General features: G+C 62.4%; 3 protein-coding genes across 3 annotated transcripts in view; 1 reads left to right on the top strand and 2 right to left on the bottom strand.

Annotated features, from left to right (window-relative positions):
* The window catches only part of OGFOD3 (2-oxoglutarate and iron-dependent oxygenase domain containing 3), a 17,579-nt gene extending 11,854 nt beyond the window's left edge, over nt 1–5,725 (top strand). The window contains exons 5-9 of the mRNA XM_012656446.1: nt 407–471; nt 1,055–1,111; nt 2,233–2,386; nt 3,689–3,812; nt 5,111–5,725. Of these exons, the coding sequence (XP_012511900.1) occupies nt 407–471; nt 1,055–1,111; nt 2,233–2,386; nt 3,689–3,812; nt 5,111–5,247 (537 nt within the window). The 3' untranslated portion in view covers nt 5,248–5,725. The remainder of the gene's footprint in view (nt 1–406; nt 472–1,054; nt 1,112–2,232; nt 2,387–3,688; nt 3,813–5,110) is intronic.
* Nucleotides 5,726–14,271: 8,546 nt separating this feature from the next.
* Nucleotides 14,272–15,534, bottom strand: UTS2R (urotensin 2 receptor). Its single transcript, XM_012656361.1, has one exon. The coding sequence runs from the start codon at nt 15,451–15,453 to the stop codon at nt 14,272–14,274; it is 1,182 nt and encodes a 393-aa protein (XP_012511815.1). The 5' UTR covers nt 15,454–15,534.
* A 6,729-nt stretch (nt 15,535–22,263) lies between these two features.
* On the bottom strand, nt 22,264–23,319 carry LOC105819995 (testis-expressed protein 19.2-like). The gene has a single exon (XM_012656360.1). It carries the CDS (start codon nt 23,317–23,319, stop codon nt 22,264–22,266), a length of 1,056 nt encoding a protein of 351 aa, XP_012511814.1.
* Nucleotides 23,320–23,738: the final 419 nt, after the last annotated feature.

The following is a 23,738-nucleotide window of genomic DNA, read 5'->3' as shown; positions in this document are numbered from 1 at the left end:
GTGATGGCGCAGACCCCAAGGGTGGGAGTCACAGGGGTGATGGGCACGTCGTTGCCTCGATGTGCTGGTGGCCCCGTGGGCGCGTCACTCAGAGCGTCTGCAGCTTATCCCGTGTGTTTTACCTCGAGCCGAAGGCAGGCAGAGGGGACGACGGGCCTGCGGCTCTGCTGCGGGGACCACAGGTGACCCGGGGAAGCGTCTGGGCCGTCCTCCCACAGTGAGGTCTTCAAGCAGAGGACGAGAGCGTCGGGTCAGGAGGTGGTGTGTGCGAGGCAGGGTGTCGGGAAAGCTGGGCCCAGGGTGTGGGCAGCACCATCTCGGGGACTCGCGTTTAACTGCAGCGACTCACAGTGACCGTCACCCACTGCCGCACCCTCACAATTTCACTCGCAAACGTCTCTTCCAGGCGTCCATTCTGGACTTGCACTCGGGGGCCCTGTCTGTCGGGAAGCACTTCGTGAACCTGTACAGGTGAGAGCCTGGGCGGCGGAAACCCCCAAGGCCGCACCGAGCGAGCGTCTCAGCGTTGCTCGGCTGTGGAGGCTGCGGTGTCGCCGCTGCTCTGGGCTCACTGTCGGGACGGAACATCCCCCCGGCCTGTTCCAGGGACAGGACCCTTGTTCGTGAAGCTTCCGGGAGAGTCTGCTGTTCTGTTCTGTGGCTTCTCTGGAAGCCGGGACGTGGGGCTGGAGGGCGAGGTGGCCCAGGCACGTGGCAGGCGGGAGGCAGAGGCGGGAGGCAGGCACGTGGCAGGCACGTAACGGCGGGAGGCAGAGACGGCCCTGTGAGCTGCAACGCTCCGTGTGGGGCCCAGAGAGACAAAGGCGTTTCCCAGCCTTGATCAGCGCTGTCGCCTCCTCGGCCGCTGCTCCTGCCACCTGCCCGTCCCTGCTCACAGCACAGGTGCCATCGCAGAAGCCAGGTAGCCCTGAGGTGACGGGATCGAGGCGATTCTCAGGGATGTGCTGGTTCGCCCAAGGAACGACTAAATTGAAAGGAAATGAGGAAAAGATTAATAAAGTGTTACATGAGTTAACACTCTTTATTTTTTCAGATACTTTGGGGATAAGATACGCACCATCTTCTCGGAAGAGGACTTCCGGTTGTACCGGTGAGGACGGGGCAGGAGGGAGGTCACGGTGGGGGGAGGGCGCCGAGGCGAATTCTCGGGGACCAAACCCGCGAAGGGCTGGTTCGTAACCAGTGTCGTCAGGATGAGCCGCTGGTCCCTGGCGCACTCGGATGAGGCGGCTTCTTATTCCACGTACGTATAAATCAGCCCAGAGAAGACACTGACAGCCTTTGTCACAGGACGAAACATTTGTGAATGTTTCAGTTGTTTTCATAAAGACAATCGGTTGAAAAGTTCTGCAGGACGAGCCCAGGTTGAGAGGAGGAGGAACGAGCAGAGTGTCCGGGTGATTGACAGCCCCGCTGACCCGTCCCGACCGTCCACGTCAGAGCTGCCTGCTCAGGGCGTGGGGTCCTGGGCTGAGGGTCCCCTCGACCCCAACACAGACGGACAGTCCACACTCCCCGCCCTCCACACAACTGCCACCTGCACCCCACACCCACCCCGGACACCCCACACACCCTGCCTGTGCCCACCACCTGCACCCACCCCTGGTGTCCCCCACAACTGCCACCTGCACCCCACATACCCCGCCCCCCCACACAACTGCCACCTGCACCCCACACACCCTGCCCACCCCCATGTGCCCCACATGCACCCCACATACCCCGCCCCCCACACAACTGCCACCTGCACCCCACACCCACCACCCGTGCCCACACTCCCGCCCCCCACGCCCTCCACCCTGCGCCCCACGCCATGTGGCGGTAGCCCCCTTTCTTGCCAACCAGGGGCTCCAAGCCGAGTCCGTGCAGCCATGTGCCTGGGTGTCTGGGGCTGGTTCCCCACACCAGCATCCACAGCAGGGTCCCCCTGGTGCCGCCCTTGTGTGCCCAGCGCGCCCCGGTCACCTGCGCTGTCTTTCCACCGGGGCCCTGCGCTGTCCGGGGCGCGGGGCTGAAGGTGCCCTGATCGTTCCCGGGGCGTTGTCGGGGTTGTGGTCGCGCATGACACCCCCTCGCGTGTTCCGTGCGCCTGCCCATTCATCTTCCCGCCGTCCCCTGGCCTGGGACTGCCTGCGGGTGCTTGGAGACGCTCAGAGAATTCCGTGCTCTCCTCTGGGGACGAGCTGCTCCCGTGACGCGCTGTGTCCTCTGCAGGGACGTGCGGCAGAAAGTGCAGCTCACGATCGCCGAGGCTTTCGGCATCAGCCCGTCCTCACTGCACCTGACGAAGCCCACGTTCTTCTCCCGCATAAACAGCACCGCGGCGCGGACGGCGCACGATGAGTACTGGCACGCGCACGTGGACAAGGTGAGCACGGTGCCCGGCGAGGGCACGTTTCTTTCGCGTTCTCCCGCGGTCCGCGGCTACGGGGCGCTCTGCAGATTTGCAAGCCTCTGTCTGCAGCGTTTGTGTTTTCAGCATTTCTGAGGCTTTAAGGGGCATTTTGAATCTAGTCGATGCGGCCGAGGAGGTAAAGTTCGTAAAGTAAAGGCAGGATTCTCCTTACGTGCAGAGGAGCCTGGCGGTCGTCCCCACCGTTGTCCGCGTTTTGGCTGGATTTGGGATTACTCTTCAGTGCCCTCTCTCCCGCTCGGGGGCTGCGGCACTTCGCTGTAGAACCACCACCCTTTGCGCGGCGGCAGCGTTGGGAACCCTCCCCTCCTGTTTCTGTATTTGCTCTCGTTCGCACTGCACCAGCGCAAACAGCCTCGTTAGAAGGGGCGACGGAAGCGGCTTCTCCTTGGTCCACATCCCCCCTAATTTCTTTCCAGCCCTCGACTAAATTCTGTTTATCAGGAACCCAGAGTAGCGTCTGAGGATTTATGTTTTTCTAATTAGCAAAGACGTTTGCTTCAGTGAAACAGAGCTGTTGGAAAACCCGGGTGATTTCCATGTTGGTCTGTTGGAAGCTTTCTTGCTGCGAGGTCTAGCCAGCGTTCCGTGTTGTAAATCCAAGTGTTTAAAGAAGTCAGTGCATCCTACAAGGTTTAAACGTGAAAAAAACATAAAAAGGCGACCGCTTTATACGTCTCCAGCCCTCCCCGCAGCCCCTTGCCCCCCGGTGACCACAGTCCGGGGTCTAGAGCTCCTTCCCTGGTTTCCTGGTGCACAAAGCAACGCGCACAGACACTGTGTTCTATCAACTGTGGAGAGTCCCATTTGTAAACGGCCTGGCCGTTGTGTTTCCTCCTGTTACATAAGCGAGGCAACTGATGGGTTAGTCGTGAAAGTGGCGTGGGCCCCTGTGCACCACGCTTCGATCGCTCATCTGTCTCGCTGGCCTTGAGCAGAGCTGGGGCCAGGACTCACGTCTGGCAGCTCTCGGGGCGCGGGGCTCAGGGTGGGGCAGGGAGGGCGAAGGCCACACGCGCGGCCTTTGCGGAAACATTCACAGCAGCTTGGACGTGTTAGCTGTAGGGGGTCCCAGGCAGAGACGCACGGGGTTGTGGCTTCACGGGTTCCTCTGAAGGTGTGAAGGAGCCACCCCGACGACGACGTGTCTTTCCTGTTTGCTTTCTGGAAAACAAGGAGCAGGTCTTCTGGCCTCGTGTGGAGAACCCCGTTCCTCCAGGGTGCTCTGACCCACGCCCTCCTGGCTTTGCCCCGCAGGTGACCTATGGCTCCTTCGACTACACCTCGCTGCTGTACCTCTCCGACTACCTGGAGGACTTTGGCGGGGGGCGGTTCGTGTTCATGGAGGAGGGGGCCAATAAGACGGTGGAGCCCAGAGCTGGTAGGAGGCGCCCAGCAGGGCCTGGGAGCAGAGACGGTCCTCGTCCTCGGGCCACTGTGGGTGGGGGTGGGTCTCAGAGCTGTTCCATGGCGGTGGCGGAGAGGGGAGCACCTGCTTGGTGACGGCTCAGGGCCGAGTGTCTGCTGGGTCCGTGGCTGGTCCCCACACGCAGGAGGCCGGAGTCTGTGGGCCCACACATCTGAGGTCACTGCCGGTCGGCAGCAGAGCCGGGTTCCCACGCTGCCGCTGGCCCCAGCCCACCTCCCTGCCTGGGTGTGTGTCACCCTGGTGGCGCGGGGTCCCACCTCCATCCCCTCCGGAGGGCACCGCGCCCTGTCCCCTTCTCAGAGGGACTCAGCCAAGTCAGATTAGACAACGCTCCCAGCATAATGTTGGTATCTGGGTACGAGAACTGATGCCGTGCGGCTCTGTGGTGACCCCGTGGTGCCAGCTTTGGTGCCTGTGTCCCTGGACCTTGCAGCTGTCCCCAGCACAGTGCGGGCACAACGGTGCCCAGTGAGCATTTGCCAAGTGGATAAATCGTCCCCTCCCTAGGTCCTGGGGGGGATGTGGGGCTGGGGGGGGTCCCTGCTGGGGGCTTCCAGAGATGCGGCCCACGCCCCGGCCCAGGCCCCACCGAGACTCACAGACAGAGACCAGCCACTGCGCCAACACCGTCGGCCTGCGGGCGCGTCTCCTGCCCCCACACCTGCTGACCAGACTTACCACAAACAGTCTACGGTGGGCTCGGCAGGCTGGTTCAACATTAAAGCAAACGAGCAGGAGCTCGTAGGATCAGACGTGTGGAAGGACTGACCCTACTCCTGGAGCCTTGACGCGGCTGAAATCCTGCTCCACGTCTGTCCCTCGCGTCCCACCTGCGGGCCCTGGGGCTGGACGTTTTGCCTTGACTTGCCCTTCCTGATTCTCTGTCAGACCCCTCCAGGATTTGGCTTTTGTTCTCAACATGGGATTAGAAACAAGATCCTAAAATGGCAGATCTGAGGGCCCGTAGGAGGTTGGCTTAGAGGCCTGGGAGAGCAAAGGGCCTCATGCCCGGCTCTGTGGCTCGTCTCCGCCTCCCGGCACAGAGCCCCTGGTGGCCGGAAGTGCTGGGCCCAGCCCTGCTGGGTTTGTCTTCTGGGCTCCTCTCGGGCAGTTCCTGGCGGGGCGTGGGTTTCAGCTCTGCAGGTTGCCGTGGTGACTGGCGGCCGTTGCTGTCGGGACCCTAGCAGGCTTCTGGAGACCCGGCGTGGGTGTGGCCCCCACCGTCACCTCTGTCTCTCCTCCTCTCCCAGGCCGGGTCTCCTTCTTCACCTCGGGGTCCGAGAACCTGCATCGGGTGGAGAAGGTCCACTGGGGCACCCGCTACGCCATCACCATCGCCTTCAGCTGCAACCCCGACCACGGCATTGCGGACCCAGCGTTCCCGTAGCTGCTGGGCCAGGCCGGAGGACCCTGTCCCCGCACCCTTGTGTTCAGGGTGCTCCTGGGCCACACGGAGCACGTGCCCCATCCCCTCCTGTTTCTCCTGTTTCCACTGCACAGAGTGCCTTACGGATAATCTGGAATTTTGATTTGCTAATGTTTTAATCTCATCTGTGAGTAAATTAAGGGACCAGCCTTTCACTTCACCTGCACCGTGTTTGCTTTGCACGCTGTTGGCGCGGGAGCCCCGAGGGCCCCGCCCTGCCCCTCCTTCGTCGAGAAAGGACAGACCTGGGCAGAGATTCCCATCTGTGGACAGAGGACTGGTTTGCCTGGGCCTCGTCCAAATCTGGAAACCACCCGGCTCCACGAAGCCCGACTGAAGCCTCGGTAGACTCTCAGTGGGGCCGGTACAGGCTCGGGGCCAGCGGCTCTCACCCTGCAGCGCGGAGTCAGCAAATCGCGACAGCTCTGGAGACAGTTCCAGTGAGCGGCGGCTCTGGGGGCAGCAACAGGCTCCTTTGGGGGTGAGGGGCTCTGCTGGGCTCCAGGTCAGATGAGTGTCTGATGTCCCCACAGCTCTGCGTCTGCACCCCGAGCCAGCCCAAGAATTTCCTGGGCAGGTGGGCACACCAGGCCGCACTCTGCCCCGCCACCAGCCAGAGTCCCTGGTGATCAGAGTCCAAGCGTGTCCCCACCAAGGAGATCCTCAATGTCGCTGTCCCCAGCCCCCATGGGCCTCCTGCCCAGCTGCACCTCTGTGTGTGTAGGGGGAGGCCTGGGCTAGAGGGGAGGGGATGTGTCCATCAGCCTGGCTTCTGCCAGGATCTGCTGTGGTCTCACAGCCACCCGACAGGTGACCGTCCTGGGGTTGGGGCACCTTCCCTGGAGAAGTCAGAGCCAGACTCTGCTGGCTGCCCTGACCCAGGCTGTCCCTCTGTCCCCCAGCGGGGACGCAGGCACCTGAGCCCTGATGCGGGTGCCTATGCTTCAGGAGGCCGCCACTCTCTGCCACCGCCAGACCCCTGTGCTCCAGGCCAGGGGCCAGGTGCCCTGTGGCTGCAGAGCGGCTCTGGGGCTCATGGAGAAAGGGGGAGAATTCCGGGCCCCTGGAACAGGACATGAGGACAGCTGAGGCTCGATGAGGACCCTGGGGCCGCCCCTCTGTCTGTCCAGGCTGTCCTGCCCCAGGTGCTGGGCCCAGGGCCCTGCCGGCCGTGCTCCCACAAAGCCAGTGTGGACCGCACCCCTGTTTCCAGCAGGCTCCACCGTCGGACGGGAGCCCTTCTCGGTCGGGGCTGCGGGCTCTGGGCAGGAGCACTGCGGCCCTGAGTCCTCCCACATCCTCCTGGCAGGGGACGCTGGAGCCAGGGTCCGATTTCAGAGAAGGACTTTGGCGGATTTGGGAAGGACAAGGCTCCTCTCAGGGCCGCTGCTCCACGGACGTCCTCTGGCTTAGGCCGGGTCCTCAGTCTTGTGCTGGAGCTGCCCCTCCCCTGACGTGGCCGTCTGTCGTCAGCTGCCTCCAGTCTCGGCTTCGAAGGGCCCCTTGCTGGGACCATTGTGCGGACAGAAAAGCTTCGTGGAAGCAGATTTTGTTCTGTAACTCTGCCGCCACCTGACTGCCCGTGTCCCCTCACAGGCACCTCACAGCATCTGAGGGACAAACACATTTAGGAAAACAGGCATGGGGTTGGTTGTAGGTTAAAATGCTTCTGAAAGAAGCAAATATTCATTTGATTTCCATCCTTTGCTACTTACACTATTCACAGTAGTCACAGAGGCACTTGGACAAAGACATAAACATATTCGGGCAAAAGCAAGAATTTCCTTCTCCTAAGGTGGGACAATATGCAGCCACAAAAGCGGACCCTCAACCCTGGGCTCCTCCCCGGAGTGACCCCAGGGCGCTGCCCACCAGTGTGGGCAGGCGAGAGGTTGTTCCCAGAGCTATGCGGTCGTCAGTACTGCCGGAAGTTTCAAAGCTCAGTGACAGTTTGTCCCAGGGAGAAATCGGAGTCAGGAGTGTCCTCTGATGAATGATTTATTTTTGAAATTTATTTTTAAAATAAAAGTGATTTGTTTAAATCAAAGCCGATTATTATGTCTAAAATCAAAGACTGTGACGAGTGGGAGTCTCACGCCAAGAAGTTCACCTGCTCCCATCCCCCGCCCTGGCCGCAGTCCAGCTGTGTCCCTGAGGGGACAGGTCCCCGAGCCCTGCCGGTCACCAGAGCCAGGGCTGTGCGTGGCCGTGAGTCCTGGGCCAGTGGGACACAGTGCTCTGGAGCCACCATCTTTAGTTATGTCAAAAGGTCTGTATCTTCCCCAGCTCCCACAAGAACCGGTGAGAAAGCCACAAGCGCAGAAGCAACGGCTTCCCTGCCCAGAGGCCACCGTGTTGCTTTGCCCTCCCTGGAGGGCGTGGGTGGGGATCAGAGCAGAGGCGTCCCCTTCAGCTATGACTCTTCAAAGGAAGGAAGGAGGCCTGGTCCTCCCACCCTTGGCCCTGATAGGAAAGAGCTGTCGAGGCAGCCGGCTGGGAGCTGGCCTCTGCCACGCAGCCCCGTGCCTCCCCTAGGGACACAGCCCAGAGCGGCAGGCTTCTGCTGCCCTCTGCCTGACGGGGAGGTCCGGCCAGGCAGGGTGGAGGCAGCGGCAGTTGGGCAGGGACAGGCCCAGGGAGGTTTCCGGCCAGGCCTCTCGGCCAGCGACAGAGACACTGAATTTCTACCTCCTCAATGGGGCCAAAGCCGGGGTCTGGGGCTGGCGGGAAGGGGTCGCTACAGGCCTTCCTAGGAAGGAAGGGCAGTCTGAGAGGGCGGTGGTGTCTTGGGCACAGTGGGGTGACACTTTAGAGGCGATTCCAGCTGATTTTATACCAACCTGCCAGCCTTCCCCTCCCCTGGGCAGGACTAGAGCACAGCAGGGTCATCTGACCTCTTCCCTTCTAGGTGCCTTAAACAGCCCTCTGACCGCTGCAGTCCCTGCCAACACCAGGGTGCCCAGGGTCCCGTTCTCCTCCTCGTTCCAGAGTTGCTTCATTTCAATGTTCTCCCCCTGGAACACGTCACACGAAAAGCCAGGAGGAAGAGCTTGTAAGAGAACAGCGCACGCCGGTCTCTCTGCATCTGCCCTCCGGGTTCCCCTCCACGCCTGCAGCCCTGGCCCGGGGGACAGACAGACGCCTGAGGCCCTCCCTTGGGGCCACCCTGGCTTTCCCTCCTGCTTAGCCCCTCTGGAGGAAGGGGGCGGGGCAGCTCCCCGTTCCTGAGAAAGGGGTCCCCCTGGCATTCGGGGGTTCTTGGCCCCCCGGCTTTTTTCTTGTTGTTCCTTGTTGGGGTTGGTTTTTGTTGCGGTTCCAGGTTGGCCTTGTTTTGGCTTTCCTTTGGGGCTTTGCTGGCCCCCCCCCGGGCCCCCCCCGGCCCTTCGGCAAGGACCGGCCGGGGCGGGCGGTTGGGGTTGGGGGTTGGGGCCCCCTTCCCGGGGGTTTCTTGGCCCCCGGGTTCCCCCCTTTGTTGCCTTCCCCGGGCCCCCCCCCAGCACAGGCCCTGCCCCTGGCCGGGTCCTGACGCCCACTTTGCCCAGGAGGCTGGCCAGGGCCGTGGGGCGATGGGCAGGGAGGTGGGGGCAGTGCAGAGGCCGTGGCCTCCATCCCCATGGGCCAGAAGGAGCCGACCCTGAGGACATTTGCAAATGCCCCTCCCCAGGCTCCTGGGACCCGCCCTGGCCCTCTGGCCATTGGTCACCCTGTGGTGCGTGTGTCCCCTCCCTGCCCTGTGCCTGCAGGGGGCCACACTGTGTTCAGGGGCTTCGGTCACCAGACCCCCACAGAGGCGGGCCCACGGCACCCTTACCTCACCCAGGCCCGTTGCCCACCCCTGGGCTCCACTCTGTGGGCACCTCCCCCACAGAGCTGCCTCTGGTCTCCTGCTGCGGCTGGCCTGGCAAGCAGCAGGCCACACACTGTCCCCCTCAGCCCTGCCTGCAGGGGGAGGGGCAGGACAGGGTGGGATGGGGCAGGGCAGAAACTGAGGTGCCCCTCCCCCGTCAGCCCCAGCCCCCCGGGAGGAATCTTAGCTCGGGGTGGCCGGCTCTGGGGCCAGAGCAGAGCAGCGACGCCCTGGGCAGCCCTGGTGCTGTATTTCCCGCTGACACCTGGTTCTGGGATGAGACTCAGCTCTGCGTGTTCAATCCCGCTGCGGGGTGCCTGGCCGGGCAGAGGGGCTGATGCTCCTGGCCCACCTGGACAGATGGCAGCGCAGCCCCACGCCCTGCAAGGACCCTCGTGGGTCTGGAGCTTCTCTGGCTCCACCCCCTGTGATTCCCACCTGCAGGGCCCGCGTGTACTGGGCAGGCCTGGAGCCCTAGTCCTCAGCTACCGCACAGGAACGAGAGAGCTGGGCTCTGCCGGGGGGCTGCTGTGGGCCCCTTCAGGCCGCAGGGAGGAGGTGGAGAGGTGTCTCCCCATGAGGTGACCCTGAGCTGGGCAGAGATGATGAAGGTGTCCTAGGCGGAGCTGGCAGTGGGATCTGCAGGGGGACCCCACGCAGAGGGAGGGCAGTGAGGGGTCTGGGGCACTGGACCAGATGCTGACCGCTGAGGCTGCATCTCACTCTGACCTCACCCGCCCCCCGGGCCCTCCCAGCCTCAGCCTCCCAGGCTCCAGGTGGGGAGATGTGAGGGGTAGAGCTGTCCAGCCCGTGGCCTGCCTGGAGCGGCCTCGGGAACAGGGCTCCTCTGGAGCCTGCATGGGGCCTGGACGAAGCCCAAGCCTGGAGCTGCCGCTGGCCGCTGGCAGCCTCACTGCCTGCTCGGACCGGACCGTCATCTGTTTGGAATTCAGATGGAAAAACCTGCCCTTGCACGTGGGCGGGAAGGTGCCCAGACAGCTTGGGACGTGCTGAAAGCGCTTCCCCGGGGAAAAGGAGCCTGAGTGCCCCGTCCCCGGCACCGTCCAGGGTTGGCCCTCCAGGCCGCCAGGCTGAGCGGAAGAGCCCAGTTCTGAGCAGACCAGCTCCACCCTCCCCAGCCGGGCCCTCTCCCACCACAGACACCGTCACTGTTGCCCCCAGCCCACAGTGCCCCTCGAGCTCCAAACAAAGGGAGCAGGTAAACAGTGGTGTCTACTAGTTGTAGGTGTCACTTCCCAAAGAACGTTGTTCCTGGAAAGATTGGGCGTACAGGGAACTTTGGAACTTTCTTTGTTGATAAATAACATCCAAGATGCACAGCTCGGCACCGTGAGACCCACGCGTCTGTGTGTCCATGCGCTGGCACATCTCGGAGCAGTGAGCGGGCCCTTCCCACGCTCCCCACATGGACCCACGAGAACCGTGTCCTCCACGCTCACTCTTGGGAAGGTGGGAGGGGGGTCCAGGGTGGCCACAGCCTGGGCTCTGCAGGTCCCTGGACTGGGCTGGGCCACTCTCCTCAGGCGGCCTTGAGGCCAGGCTTGGCGACGTGGCATCCACGCCCACTGCCCTGCAGCCCAGCCACGCCAGAGCCTCCCGGAGACAGCCCGCCGCAGCCCGTCTCAGGCCTGCTGGACGCCCTGTGGATTCGGGACAGTCACAACAGCGCAGCCAATCCTTACAAGTAATTGTTATGATTTGCTCTGTGCACACCTGTTGGCTCCGCTTCTCTGCAGAGCCCGGACTGACAACGTCCTAAAATTGAACTGTGATGACAGTTGCACAGCTCTGTAAATTGGCTGAAAATCATCAATTGTGCACTTTAAGCGGGTGACTGCACCGCAGTGACATGATCACTGAACAGCAGCCGGCATGCTGAAGGGCGGGGGTCACGGTCTCCGCGCATGCACCCAAACCAGCCCCCAGCACAGGCTCTGCTGTCGCACCTCCCTGCATCCTGGCCCCACCAGGCCAGACCCAGGGGGCGCAGGCAGCCTCGCAGTCCTGGGGGAAGGGAGGGTCGGAGGGCGTGGGGGGCCACAAGGACCCAGCCGGCTTCTAGGCGGGGCCAGAGGGCGGGACAAGGTGGCTGAGGGGCTTCAGATGTGGCCAGAACAGGCCATAAAGCACCTTCCTGGCTGTGGCGGCACCTGCCACGGCCGGTGTGGGGGTGGCTCAGGGAGGCTGAGCCACAGTGAACGGTACGGGAATGTCTGTGTGCTTGTGTGTGTGTCTGCACGTGTGTATGTGCTCACGCATGCAGACGTGTGTGGCTGTGGGCAGTGGGAGGGAACGTGTTTCTGGGTACCTGAGGGAGTGTGAGCCTGCGGTGGCAGGTGGGTGCGTGTGCTCCGGGCGGGGGGTCAGCGCTGCTGCGAGCAGAGCCGCCTGTCATCGCCATCACTGCTGGCAGAGGTGCAGAGGGCGGGTGTGCCGTGGGGACGCTCACCCGCAGGGCACTCCCCAGCGTGGGGCCTAGTGACTTTCGCGCCTGGTGAGGAGGAGGGGCTGGGGGGCTGGGGAGGCACCACAGCGGCCCCGCCCACACGCGTGTGCCGGCCAGGCTGGAACCAGAGGCCGCTCCTGTGAGCGCTGGGCGTGCCGCGCTGCACATGGGCGGGCCGAGCCGCGGCCTTGTGCGCACTCCCCTGCGTCTTCAGGATACTCGACCAGAAAGCGTTTAAAAAGGAGTGCGGGTGTCTTTGGTGGGAGGGTCTGGGCGGGGGTCTCCCTCCCTGGACCAGGTGCTCCTGCAGGTGGGGCAGGAAGTTTACTTTCCAGCCCTCCGCAGGTGTTTTGTTTCAGCAATCGCTTCTCAGAGCCTGAGCGCTCCTTGCTGGGCTCTGCCCAGGCCTGGTCTTGGGGCTGCTTTTCCCTCCACAAACAATCGCATCTCCAGTTTCTGGGGGACACTGCTCAGATTTCATTTCAGTTCCTCTCCGGAATCACTCGCCCCTTGTTCTAGCCTTTATTCAGAGGTTCCCTCAGCCCGGACATGCATGTAGACACATGCATATGTGCACATTCTGTTACTCAGCCGTGCTCTGAAGCCATCTTTCATTAGAGCCCTACCCCATCAGCCCAGTGATGACAGGTGGAATCTTGCTGTCCCCTGGACGGAGGAGGACACACATGCTTGGTGACCTCCAGTGACCTCGGCTGCCGGGAATGAGCCAAGCTCATTCCTGGACTCCAGGACCCGCCTTTAAAGGGACAAGAGGACCTACTCCCGCCACCCGGCACAGCAGGTGCCCACCCAAGCCGGGTTGAGGCTGCGCGGGGTGGTGTGGTCCCCCCTCTGGGGTGGGCCCACGGCTCCCTCGTGGGGCCTGAGCTTTTGGTCGTGTTCTGACTCTGATGGGCACCACACTGCTCCGAGACTCCCTCCTCTGGACCACCCTGGCCCCGGGGAGTGGGGGCCTCCCAGAGAGCTGGGGGCTGGGGCCAGCAAGCAGCTGCTGTGACTTGGCCACCGCCAGGCACCACGCTCAGCCCCACGCACCACGTGCAGGTGCTTAGCGCAAAAGCCGCGTCGGTGCCGCAGGCAGCTGGGCGCTGCGTGAAGGGATTACCGGGCAGGGTCTCCCCGGGGCTGCGACCTACGAGTCTGAGTGTCAGGCAAGGATGGGACCAGCTGGAACCATTAAGCAAGGGGCCAGCTCTGCCGTCAGATTTTTAATCTTAATTTTCTTTGGCTTCTCCACAGACAATGGCTTTGGGAATCGGGCTCTGGTTGAGGGAGACAAAGGATTCATAATCCCTGAAGCTCCCCGCAGGCATCAGAGAGGCTGTGAGGCCGTGGGGTGGGGGGTGTGGGTGGCACCCAAGAGCCTCAGGAGGAGCTTTCTCAGGCTGAGGCTGGGGACAGGCTCCCCCCATAACCCACTGAGCTGCCCACTCCCCAGATGAATTAAATAGCAAATTGTAGTTTCTTTTATTCTTTAAGGTAAAACACTCATGACAAGATTCGCCATTGCAGGGCTCTGAGGCACTCACTCACTCGGGATGTCACCAGCCACCGCTGTCTAGGTCCACAGCAGTGTCATCGCCCTAGAGAGAGCCGCATGCACCGTCCCCTCTTCCAAAGGCCCCAGGACAGCTGCCCGCGTGCTGCTCCCGGGTGCTCAGCGGCAGCCATGCCCCCACCGCAGGTGCTGCCTCTAGCTCTGGGGGTCCCAGCCTCTGACAAGCACCCACTGGAGAGAGCCGAGCAGGCAGCCCCTGCCCCAGAGCTTGCAGGGAGCCCCCGGGGGCTGGCCGGAGGAAGGCACTGCCACGCAGGGGTGGGAGGGCAGCCCAGCAGCCACACGTTGCCCCAGGCCTGGCCACGTGGTGCAGGGTGGGGTGGTCACAGCGGTGGCGGGGGCGGGGGGATGAGCTGGGGGCAGTGGCAGCAGTCTGTCCATGCAGCAGCCAGGGTGGGTGGGGCAGAGACCACCCAAAGGTGCTGCAAGGTGGAACCTGGATGACCTGATCCCCACATGGGTTGTGGCTGGTGGGACCCTGGCAGGTCAGGCCAGCGGCCTTGATCTCTTGCTTTCTGTACCTGAAGCTTCAGCCCACTCCTCAGCCCACCCTGCGGCCTCAGGGTGCCTGCCCTCCTGGCTGCCTGCCATGCCGATGGACGAGGAGGAAGGCTCCCGCGTGTGGGGACAGCAGGACCAGCCACCGGAGAAGGCCCCAAAGGCAGGCGTGTGCCCTCCCCAGCCGACCCACAGGCTCCCCAATGTGCTGTGGGGGGCTGTCCTAGCGGGACCGCGCTGGGCTCCAGCCCTCTTCCCACCCTCCCACGTGCCATCCCGGGCACTGAGGGAGGACTCAGACGGCAGCTCAGGCTTTATTGTTCAAGCGCTGAAGAGTCGAGCACTGGGGCCGCACGGGGGGCCCAGGGCTGTGGGTGCCGCGGGGCCACCAGCCATCAGAAGGTGGACTCACCACGGCCTTTGGAGGCCAGGTTGGGCCTGAGACCCCTGGAGACCCGCAGAGACGGGCGGGCGTCACGGGGAAGGCAGAGAGGGAGCTTCGGATGAGGACTGAGGAAGGCAGGCCTGGCAGTCGGGAGTGGGGGGCTCTGTGCAGGGGCCCTTCCCTGCCTGGGCTGTAGCTGCCGCCCCTGCTCACACGGGGGCCCTGGGACCCTCAGGTGCAGGCTCCTCAGGGGCCGCCGGGGCCAGCATGAGTGTCTCGGTGGCCTGCTGGCTGCAGGAGGACAGTGAGCGGCCTGAGCCGCACTGGAAGCGGACGGGGCACTGCCGGGAGCCGGTGACGCCTGTGGGCCCAGGGCCACCGCTGCCCAGCGATCGCGGGTGGCCACGCAGGTACTCGCGGTAGTTCTTGGTGAGCAGCGTGTAGAGGAAGGGGTTGACGCAGCTGTTGCCATACGTGAGGCAGGTGGTCAGGTAGTTGACGATGCGCACGGCCCGGGGCGTGAGCGGCAGGGCCTCGTGGTACTGGGCCAGCAGCTGCCACAGCCAGAAGGGCAGGAAGCAGGCCCAGAAGAGCAGCACGACGCCCAGGATGAGGCGGAGCACCCGCGGGTTGGGCAGCCGGCGCGTCTGTGCGAAGGAGGCCCTCTGCGACCGCCAGTAGGCACGGGCCAGGCGCGCGTAGAGCAGCCCGATGGCCAGGCCGGGGCCCACGATGCTGGTCCCGAAGAGCAGCGTCAGGTAGGCGCGGTGGGCGGGCCGGCCCCAGGCGGGCAGGCACAGGCTCTTGGGGCCCCTGCGCACCAGCCTCACGGCCAGCGTCACGGGCAGCGTCAGCAGCAGCGCCAGCAGCCAGGTGCCCAGCGCCAGGAGCTTGCGGTAGCCCTTGGAGCGCCGCACCGTGTCCAGCGGCCTCCGCACTGCCACATAGCGCTCACTGCTCATGACGGTCAGCGTGAAGATGCTGGCGTGCATGGTCAGGAAGTCCAGGCTGAAGAGGACGCGGCAGCCCACGTCCCCAAAGTGCCAGTCCTTGGTGACGTATGTGGCCACGATGAAGGGGATGCTGAGCAGGTAGAGCAGGTCGGCCAGCGCCAGGTTGACGATGTAGATGTACAGGGAGGCCCAGGCGCGCAGCGAGCGGCACATGAGCACCAGCGTGTAGGCGTTGCCCACCACGCCCACCACGCCCATGGCCGAGAGCACCACCCCAATGGCGACCGTGGCCACCAGGTCCTCTAGGGAGCTGGGCTCCGTGGAGCTGGCCCACGAGCTGTTGAGGGACACGTTGGGGCCGCCAGGCGGCTCAAGCACAGAGCTGTCTGTGGCAGCCAGCACAGGGAGCCCGCTTACAGACTCGGGGCTCAGCGCCATCTCTGCCCCTCACGCTGGGCTCAGGCTGGGTTGTGCTGCTCCTTGATGTGGGGACATCTGTGGGCACCCAGCTCACCCTGTGGAGAAGATGCCCATTAGAGATGCAAGTCAGGGCCCCCCTCCCACCTCCGCGAGGCCGCTGGGACAGGCACAGCTCCCACGGGCTGCCGAGGGGTGGGGGCTCCCGATTTCCTCGTTCTCGGGGACCCTCGAGAAGACACCAGCGTCCAGGAGCCCAAGAGCCACTCAGACCAGCTGACCCCCAGCACACATACCCCAGGACCCTCACTCCAAGCCTCAGTGCAAGTCCAGAGGCCTCTGGGGTTGACTGGGCTTTTCTGAAACCCGAGCACAGGATGGCAGCCCCTGGGGCGGAGGGCGGCAGTGCTCAGAGCCTGGGGTCTTGGACTCGGCCGGCCCACCGTGCACCTGCCAGGCTCACCTTCTTGTCTGTGAACCAGCAGGGGGCCACCAACCCGAGTCCTTTCTCTCATTGTACTTCGCTTGTGCTTTTACAAAGTATGTTTTCTTCAGGTGGCAAAAGTAATAGCTGCTGACTTTCTTTCATTTTTGGAAACAGAGTCTTGTTCTGTCTGCCTGGCTAGAGTGCAGTGGTGTGATCACAGCTCACTGCAGCCTCACATTCCTGGGCTCAAGCAATCCTCCTGCCTTGGCCTCCTGAGTAGCTGGGACTACAGGTGTGCAACACTGCGCCCAGCTCATTTTTTCTATTTTTAGTAGAGATGGGGTCTCACTCTTGCTCAGGCTGGTCTTCAACTCCTGACCTCAAGTAATCCTCCTGCCGTAGCCTCCCAGAGTGCTGGAATCCACAGGCGTGAGTCACCGCACCCAGCCAAGAGCCGGTGACTTTAAAAGTCCAAATAGAAAAATATGTGAGGCAAAGCGGGGAAGGCCTTTGTAATCTCCACTTATCATATGGGGAAAATGAGCCGTGGTCCCTCCCTCACACCACACACAAAACAAATTCAAGACAGATGGCAAACCCACATGTGGATTACACTGATCAACAGATCAAGCTTCTGGAAGAGAACGGGAGAATATCAGCAGGACTTTGAATAGGAAAAGATTTCTTTTAAATGAACAAGAAATACTTGCAATAAAAGACTAATCAAGGGCCGGCGCAGTGGCTCACGCCTGTAATCCTAGCACTCTGGGAGGCCGAGGCGGGCAGATTGTTTCAGCTCAGGAGTTCGAGACCAGCCTGAGCAAGAGCGAGACCCCGTCTCTACTAAAAATAGAAAGAAATTAATCGGACAACTAAAAATATATAGAAAAAAATTAGCCAGGCATGGTGGCGCATGCCTGTAGTCCCAGCTACCCGGGAGGCTGAGGCAGGAGGATTGCTTGAGCTCAGGAGTTTGAGGTTGCTGTGAGCTAGGCTAACACCACGGCACTCACTCTAGCCAGGGCAACAGAGTGAGACTCTGTCTCAAAAAAAAAAAAAAAAAAAGACTAATCAAGTGAACCTCATCAAAATTAAGAGCTTTACTAAGAAAGTAAAATCATAAACCACAGGCTAACAGAAGATCATCAGAAAACACATCAGACAAAGAAAACTCATAACCGAAATATCTGAAAGAACCACAAATCAGTAAAGAAAAGACAACCCATTTGAAGGGGGAAAATGACAAAGAACTTAAACAGGAACCTCTCAATGAAGGACCTACCAATGGCCAACAGGCAGAGGTGTAAAATGCAAACCAAACCACAGTGAGACACCAGCTCACGCCCTCCCTGGCAGGAGTGGGAAAGGGAGCAGGCGGAGAGGGTGCGGAGGACCACAGCTCCCCTTCACCCCTGCCAGGGTGCGAAGGGTGCAGCCACTCCGGAAGATAATCCGCACTATTTGTTTTGTACCAAAGATAAACAACTGCAAATGTCCCCAAAAAGACAAGAGCGAGAATGTTCACAGCAGCTTTTTTCCTCAGGAGGAGATGGAAACAACCCAAATGTCCGTAAACACAGAGTGGATAAGCAACTGACATCTCCGCAAAGACGGTGGCTTTACCCCTGCGGTCAACAGCCGGGGTGGAACTACACAGGCTGTGTTGAGCAAGACTTCCCGCAAAAGAGTGCCGTCTGGTCCCACTCAGATGAAGCTGAGTTACAGGCAAAAGCATTTATGCCGTGCAGGTGGGGAGCGGAGGGGGGGTTCGTGGTGTCACCTGGTACGGTGCCTGGCGGGTAGAAGCCTTGTGCCTTGTGCCTTGATCTGGGTGGTCACACAGGGGTACACACATGCAAAAACTGACCCAACTCCACACTGAAGAGCCATGCTTACTGTATGTAGCTTACTCTCATTAAAAAAAGGGGCCTGAAGCGCGGAAATACCTAAACTGAGAGGACAAGTCCCTGGTATGGCCCGTCCTCCCCCAGATACGTCACAAGAATGGCTTTAGGCTCGGTCCTTCCGCACATGCATGTTGACAATAATAAGCATAAATTCGGGACCATCCCACTCCGCGTGATCTCTGGGCACCTGCTGCAGGGGGGACCCGGGCAGGCCCAGGGGTGTGAGACGCCGGCCAGGCCCCTGTTCCCGCGGGCCCAGCCTCTGGCCTGGCGCAGGGAGCTGGGGCGCCCTTTCCCACAGCACGGTCCCGGCTCCATCTGCGCAAGGCCCCGCGCCCCGCCCCGCTCAGGCACGTTCCCGGAGCCCTCTGGGGGCAGCCCGCCCTCCCCCCGCCCTCCCCGCGCCGCGCCGGGCGGCCGCCCCCCAGGTCACTGGCCGCAGCGCCCGGCGGCTGCTGGGGGGACGCTCCGCAATCGGGACACGGGGTGGGGGGTGGGAGGAGCTGCGGGAGGCAGCGAAAGTTTCACCGCGGGACGCGCGGCCGCCACGCTGGCCCCGCGCGCAGAGCCGAGCGGGGTCCGGCTGCGAAGGCCAGCCCAGCCCCGCGCGCGCCCCAGGCGCACCGGCATGCCGCGTCCTCACGGGTCTGGAGACCTGGCGCCGGGACACGCGCCCTCGCGGCCTCCCAGAGCTCCATGGCTGTGGCTGCGCCGGCTCGCCCAGCTCAGGGGCGCACGGAGGGCTCCGGGGCGCGGGCCAGCCCGCCGGGGACGGTGCGGGGTTGGCGCCCCCGGTACCCAGCACTGCGCACTGGCACCCGCACGACGCAGCGCTCGCCCCTGACCACCCGCCACGGACCCACCTGCCCCTCGGCCACTAAGCTGTCAGATGGGGCGGCCACCGCGCCGCCGGCGTCCGCTCGCTCCTGGGGCCGCGGCCAGGCGGCGGCCACCACGCACCGGTCTCCAAACTCCGCGCGAAGCGGGGCCCGGGGCCGCCGGGAACTTTCCCAAGCGCTTCCCGTGCCCGGGGATGCGGAGGGGGTGTGAGGGGCTCCGTGGCTGCCTCGGATCCCCGGGCCCGCGGCGAAGGGTGCCACCGCCCGCTGCGCGCCCTGTCCCCGCGCCGCCGCCACCTGCCTGGCCGCCAGCTGGGAATGCGCCCCAGCCCCGCGCCAGCGCCAGGATATTAATAACCCCCGGGCCGCGCCGCCCCCGGCGGGAGGGGAGGACGGCCCTGGGGGTGCCGGGGGAGACACTGGAGCTCCGGGGTTGGAGGACGCCAGGGGCGGGGCGAGGGAGGGCTCTGGGGAGGGGGCGGCGCCGGGGCCTTCGCGCCTGGAAGGATCCCGGAGCGCTGGGCCGAGGCAGGGAGGTCGCGGGGCCCCAGTGGGGTCTAGCCCAGCGCTCGCCCTCCAAGGATCCTGGACACCCCTAAACCCGGGACAGGTTCGTAGAAAGGAGGGCGTGGGAGGGGGTACAGTCGCCCATTGAGGTGGGTCTGGAGGAGGGGCCGAGTCTGACCACCCCTTAAGGTCCGGGTTTAGGGGGGGACTGTGGGTGCCTGCGACCTTCCCCGGCGCGCCTGTCCCAGCTGATCGCCTTCAGGGTCTTCAGAGCTGCTGTGGCCTCTTCACACCTGCCAACTCACAGAGATGGCAGCAGTGACCAAACCCACTGGGGGGCAGCAGGGCCCCCCAACCTCACCCTGGACTCTCGCCAGTGGGTGTGGGGCCCACTCTCCGTCACTCTCAACCCGACATGGAGGTCCCCATCTGTGTCTGGGCCTGGCGAGTGCCCAGGGGGACTCTGGGGAATGGCGCTGCAGCCCCTCCTGTGGAAAGGCTTGTGGCAGGTGGGTGGTCAGGTCCTGCGTGGTCAGGTCCTGCGTGCTGGGCTCCCTAGTGCCTCTCTGTGACCCCAGTTTCCCCGGGGCCTGCCACCCCTCCCTACACTCTTCCTGCAGCTGTTCTCCCCCCAGGTTCCCTCTCACGGGTGCTGGGCCACACTGTCTCCTCCAGGGACTCTGTTCTCTTCTCACAGCTCCTGGAGGTGGGAACCACCGTCCCTGTGTGGTCAGGTTGGCTGGTCCCGAAGAGGAGGTTTGAGGAGCACATACTGCAGGGATTGTGCTGGGGGCGGGGAGGCAGGACAGGGCAGAGGGTATGGGTGGGGCTGGAGGGTTGAGGGGACAGAACCTTTACCGAAGCCCAGAGCGCCTCGAGGGCCCCACAGGGAGAGAGAGCACTGGCTCCACCGCTCCCCCCTCTGTGGCTCTGCTGGTGGCGGAGCCCTGGAGAGTTCAATGGGATGGAACACCAAGGCTGAGGGAAGGCCAAGTGGCTGCCACTGCCCAAGTTGATGGGACAAAGGGTGGATGAGGTCCTGGGAACCCAGAGGGGGCTACAGCTGCAGAAGGGGCTGCTGGGCATGGCGTGGCCTTGGAAGGAGCCCCCTGCCGCCATCCAACCTGGCTCCACGGAGTTGGAGCTGGGCCTGGAGGTGCCTGGGTTTCCTGTCACCCAGCTGGAAGCCGAGGGCCAGTGAGCAGTCCGCAGTCATCCGCCTGGGACTCAGAATGGCTGCAGTGTGCGTCTCAGGGGGGACACAGAGTATCCACCAAGCCCCAGGCTCCTTCCCCTGACCCAGAGAGGTCATGAGAGTCTAAGTCTGTCCTGAGAGAAGCCCACGTGTTCTGGGTACCCTTACTCCATCTCCCCATCTGTCGTCCCAGCAGCAGCAGCAGGGTCGACATGGACCACAGAGGGGCCAGTGACTGCTTTGCAGCTGGAGCATGTTTGATCCCGTGGGACTGTCACGTTGTGACACTGCCCTGCCCTGTCCTCCCAAGGCTCCTGTCCCCTTGCAGGAATCCTGGCAACAGACAGTGGCTGCACTGTTGGCCTCCAAGGGGGCCACACCCTGGCAAGTAGTCTTTGGGACCTTCATCACGGCAGAGCAACCGACAAGAGGAGCAATGCACCTTTCTTTTCCGACAGAGCTTGAAACCCTTCCTCACCCACAGACGTGAAGTGGGAGTGATGGCCTGTCCCCCCGATGGGTGAGAGGGGAGGTGGAGCAGGGCTCTAGTGTCCCTGCACAGGTCTCTAGCTGGCGGTGGGTTCCAACACTGCAGCCTCCCTGGTCCCGTGAGGCTACTCAAAGGAGGCCCCAGCTCTGAACCCACAAAACCTGTGTCCTGAGTGAAGAGGCTAGACACAAAGCCCTAGAGAGCCCTTCTGGGGATTGCGAAGGTGGAAGTTGATGCTGGAGAGAGGGCAGAACCCCGGGAGCTCCAGATTTCTCCTGCAAGCAGTACAACCAAAGCCTCATATGCTCACATCCCTAACGCCATGTCCAGGTAACAGAATGTGGGGGCTCTCTCGCCTCAGCATCCCTGTCCTGTACGTCTCCCTCCTGTCTCCCCAGGAGACAAGGAGTTCAGGGGCCCCAGCACCTTCCTGAAGGACCATTAACCCCCCCATGTCTAACAGCAGTGAGGTGCTCCAACCCTGAGACCAAGGGAGGGGCCCATGCAGCAGCCAAAACCAAAAGGGGCAGAGCCCATGTTCCTCAGGTCTCTTCCTAGGGGCTCTCTTCACCATCCCCACCTGTCTCATGAATATGAGCATCCTTTCCATGTGGTTTGGCCTATGGATTTCTTTTTTTAATTCTGGGGCAAATATTTAAAGTCTGTATTTGATGACAGACTCATTATTGTTAAAATAAGGGCCTTTTTAATCATGTATATTCGTATTTGTTTATGCAGTGATTGATAAACATCTGTGAAACTAACTCCCACAGTGAGCCAGAAAACTGACCAGAACTGTCATCTGTCCCCTGCTTCCACCATCTGATGGGATTTAACCCAACAAAGGTGGCTCACACTAGACATTGAGAGGACAAGGATAAGGCCAGTCAACAAGGACTTGCTCCAGAATGATTCTGCACACGGGCTCGATGCAAAGCTTTTATGACTTTATTTAATTAAAAACAACATACAAAGCAACTGGAATTAAACAGTTAAATTGCATAAATAGCCAACATTTGGTACCAGGGACCCTAGTACTGCTGACAGGGTCTTGTGGCACCCCTGAGTCTCCAGGCAAAGTCAAGGACATGTCCAGCCACAACAGAGATTCTGGTGTGTTCCAGGGAGTATGTGTCACACAATGTCCAGGCCAGGGTAGGGTAGGTGCATAGCTCTGCACCCCGCCCCCACGTTACATGTAGCACAGCAACCATTCAGGCCAGCCCCTCCAAGTCAGCATCATGTTCCAAACTATGTGACAATAAACTGATAAGAACTTACTTGTGACAGTTCCCTCTGAGGCTGTGATAGGCCTCATTTCCCAGCCCCAAAGGCTGCTCATCATTGTGCCACAAGTGAAGGTTGCCAACTGCTCCCCTAGCTGTTGAAGGGCAATTGCTGACCCTTCCTGGTATCTAATGTCCTGGGGCAGCCACGACAATGGTGGCCAGTTGAACCTCAGTCCCTCAGTTCTGGGGCCCTGGATTGAGGGGCTGGAAACAGGACAGCTCCCCCGGGGCTGAGGCTCCCACGACAGCCAGGCTTTCCCCAGGTCCCCTGCCCTGGGTCTCGGTGGTGCTGGGTTCCTGTCCTTGGGTGGAGGACTGAGGCTCAGAGGCTGAGTCCCCCTCCTCTGTCTCCCTTTTGTTCCAGGGTGAATAAGAGACAATGGTGAACCCCCTTGTGAGCAGGGCTGTGTCTGCGGGAACCAGCTCTGCACTGTGTCCAGAGATTTCCACGATGCTCAGCTTCCACTGTTGCAGGTCCTGCTCCTGGGGTGCGTCTTGCAGTCTTACCACCCACACCTCCTCAGGCTCCAGCAACACTTTCCAGTGCTCTTCCGGGGTCCTCAGGGCCCAGCCTGGAGTCATCTTCCGGAGGTAGATGGCATCGTAGCAGCCCACTATGGAGACAACCTGCAGGTCCAGTAACCAGGCCTCAGTCTCGGCAGGGTTCACTGCCCAGGTGGTGCCCAGCTCCAACACCATGGGCTCCCCTGGGGGCAGGTCCACTCTGAGAAAGCCCTGCCATGAAGGAGAGCAGCTGGGCCAGTGTGAGCAGGCAGGAAGCTCCTCAAGTCTCCAGGGAAGGCCCTGGGTCCAGTCAGCATCCTCGGGGCCCAGGCCCAGGGGAACTGCATTGTGAGGCTGCAAATCAGTGGGCACAAAGTCATGGTCCAGGCCGGCCTCTTCCGGCCCCTCTGGGCCTGATGCCGGGGCCCCCTGCCCCAAGGCCTGAGAGCCCCCCTGCACGGGCTGCCCTGGGCCCTGCTCCCAGCTTGGCCCCATCCCGGGGGCCCCCTGCTGCTCTGAGCCCGCCCCAGTGTGCTCCATCAGCTCAGGGTCCCAGTCTTCATCTTCCCAGTCTTCCGACTCCAGTGAGTCTTTAAGGTCCAGAAAGGCAACCCTGAAGCAAGCGAAGCACAGCCTCGGCGGGTCTCCGTGTCGGAGATGATACAGCCAGGAGGCGTAGAGGTAGGACATGCCCTCCCTCCCGTGTCGCAGGCTGACCGGGGGGCACATGGCCAGGCCGCCTCCTCCTGGCGGGTGGACGGCAAGAGCAGGGCTTGCTGGGGGCTGCAGGTGGTCTGGCCACGGGGGCGCGTCCAGCGAGAGGGAAAGGGATGAGGAGCAGGAGGGAAAAGCGGGGGAGGAAAAGGAGGAAGAGGAGAAAGGGCTTTTTGTCCAGGGATCTGGGGTGGGGGTGGATGTACTGGGTCCAGCTCAATGGGGACCTGTAGAGGTGGGGAAGTCTGAACTTCCGGAAATTTCTTCAGCTTCTGCAACTGCTCCAGGCTCTGGGAGCTGCAAAGGCAAAGGGAGCGAGGTTAGGCGCCCCCAGCAGGCAGGGGGAGCGGGTTGCGCTGGCTCAACAGGGTGAGGGGTGTGGGGTTCAGACGCCCCGTGAGGGTCCTGCGCGGCTTGCACTGCGCTGGGGCTGG

This window comes from Propithecus coquereli, unplaced genomic scaffold (genome assembly GCF_000956105.1).
Source record: "Propithecus coquereli isolate 6110/MARCELLA unplaced genomic scaffold, Pcoq_1.0 Scaffold501, whole genome shotgun sequence".
In the NCBI taxonomy this organism is placed as follows: domain Eukaryota; kingdom Metazoa; phylum Chordata; class Mammalia; order Primates; family Indriidae; genus Propithecus; species Propithecus coquereli.
This window is presented reverse-complemented; position numbering and strand designations above follow the sequence as displayed.

Bases quoted from the DNA above. Each gene is read 5' to 3' on its own strand.
- UTS2R (XM_012656361.1), bottom strand. From the start codon at position 15,453: ATGGCGCTGAGCCCCGAGTCTGTAAGCGGGCTCCCTGTGCTGGCTGCC.
- LOC105819995 (XM_012656360.1), bottom strand. From the start codon at position 23,319: ATGTGCCCCCCGGTCAGCCTGCGACACGGGAGGGAGGGCATGTCCTAC.